This window comes from Balaenoptera acutorostrata, chromosome 16 (assembly GCF_949987535.1).
Source record: "Balaenoptera acutorostrata chromosome 16, mBalAcu1.1, whole genome shotgun sequence".
Lineage (NCBI taxonomy): Eukaryota > Metazoa > Chordata > Mammalia > Artiodactyla > Balaenopteridae > Balaenoptera > Balaenoptera acutorostrata.
Window position 1 is genome coordinate 8,928,357 of NC_080079.1, and position 1,752 is coordinate 8,930,108.

The 1,752-nt window shown below is 38.9% G+C and overlaps 1 protein-coding gene across 1 annotated transcript; it reads left to right on the top strand.

Annotated features, from left to right (window-relative positions):
* Nucleotides 1-607: 607 nt before the first annotated feature.
* On the top strand, nucleotides 608-1,178 carry LOC103008991 (60S ribosomal export protein NMD3-like; the record flags this gene model as incomplete). The annotated part of the gene is made up of 1 exon (XM_057531410.1): nucleotides 608-1,178. A coding segment is annotated over one exon (495 nt), but the record flags the coding sequence as incomplete, so codon positions are not given.
* Between the last annotated feature and the right edge of the window lie 574 nt (nucleotides 1,179-1,752).

Here is a 1,752-nt window from a genome sequence, read left to right on the forward strand (position 1 = left end):
TTCTGTGGAAATTGTTCCAATATGCAAGGATAATGTTGTTTGTCTGTCTCCAAAACTGGCACAAAGCCTGGGAAACATGAACCAGATTTGTGTGTGTATTCGTGTAACCAGCGTCATCCATCTCACAGATCCAAATACCCTACAAGTTGCAGATATTGATGGGAACACTTTCTGGAGTCACCCTTTCAATAGTTTATGCCATCCCAAACAGCTAGAGGAGTTTATTGTTATCGAATGCAGCATAGTCCGAGATCTAAAACGCAGTACAGGTGCTGGAATGGTATCAAAAAAGCTTACCCGGGCTTCCCTGGTGGCGCAGCGGTTGAGAATCTGCCTGCTAATTCAGGGGACACGGGTTCGAGCCCTGGTCTGGGAGGATCTCACATGCCGCAGAGCAACTAGGCCCATGAGCCACAACTACTGAGCCTGCGCGTCTGGAGCCTGTGCTCCGCAACAAGAGAGGCCGCGACAGTGAGAGGCCCGCGCACCGTGATGAAGAGTGGCCCCCACTTGCCGCAGCTAGAGAAAGCCTTAGCACAGAAACGAAGACCCAACATAGCAATCAATCAATCAATAAATAAAATAAATAAATCTTTAAAAAAAAAAAAAGCATACCCTCGGGGAAGTCTGGGTACAGAAAACATCTGAAATGAATATGGATAAACAGTATTTTTGTCACACTCATTTGGGACATCTTCTAAATCCTGGAGACCTGGTGTTGGGGTTTGATCTGGCCAACTGTAACTTAAATGATGAACATGTCAACAAAATGAAATCAGATAGAGTCCTCGATGTGGTGTTAATCAAGAAGAGCTATGACCATACCAAACGTCAGTGTCTTAGAAACTGGAAACGGAAAGAGCTTGCAAGAGATAGAGAAAACATGGATACAGATGATGAAAGGCAATACCAAGATTTCCTTGAAGATCTTGAAGAAAATGAGGCAATTAGAAAAAATGTGAATATTTATAGAGATTCAACCATTCCTGTGGAAAGTGACACAGATGAAGGAGCACCTCGAATTAGTCTGGCTGAGATGCTTGAAGACCTTCACATTTCCCAAGATGCTACTGGTGAAGAAGGTGAATCGATGATGACCTAATGAGATCATGTTGTAGATGGTTTCCACATCCATAGGCCCAGAATGTTGGACAAAATAATTTTTACTGTCTATTCTGTCTATGCCTTCATATTGAGAGCAATTTAGTTTTAAACCTGAATAAATATGACTATTTTGATTGCTCACTCGAAGCACTGAAAAAGATTGATGGTTTGGAAGTTTTAGATAAAAAAAATTATGCAGAATGTAATTATTACTGATATTTAGGCCATTTTACATATGGAATTTTATCGGCTTGCTTTTTTATGAGGCACTAGTATTTTCACATACTATAGCTCTGGGTTTAAAAGCTCACAAGTTGTGATTCCTTGGAGGTTACCTAAATCTTCAAGCAGAAAACAAGCTTTTAGATTCTTTTTATATTGATTGCTTTAGTAGAAGAGCATATGAAGAATCATTTTTAACATGAACTTGCCATGCACTTAGTCCAATTTAGATCATTTTTATGTCCTTGGGATAGAAAATTTGGGGTTCAGTTTATCATTGGACATTCACTAGGAAAGTTATCTTTTTTATTCGTAATATTTACATCTTCAAAAGCTGTTAAGCTGGGAATTATCTTAATTTTCATTGCAGAAGAAAGTATATTTAAAATATTTGTAGATTTGTAGCAAACAGTATTTAAAGGTTAA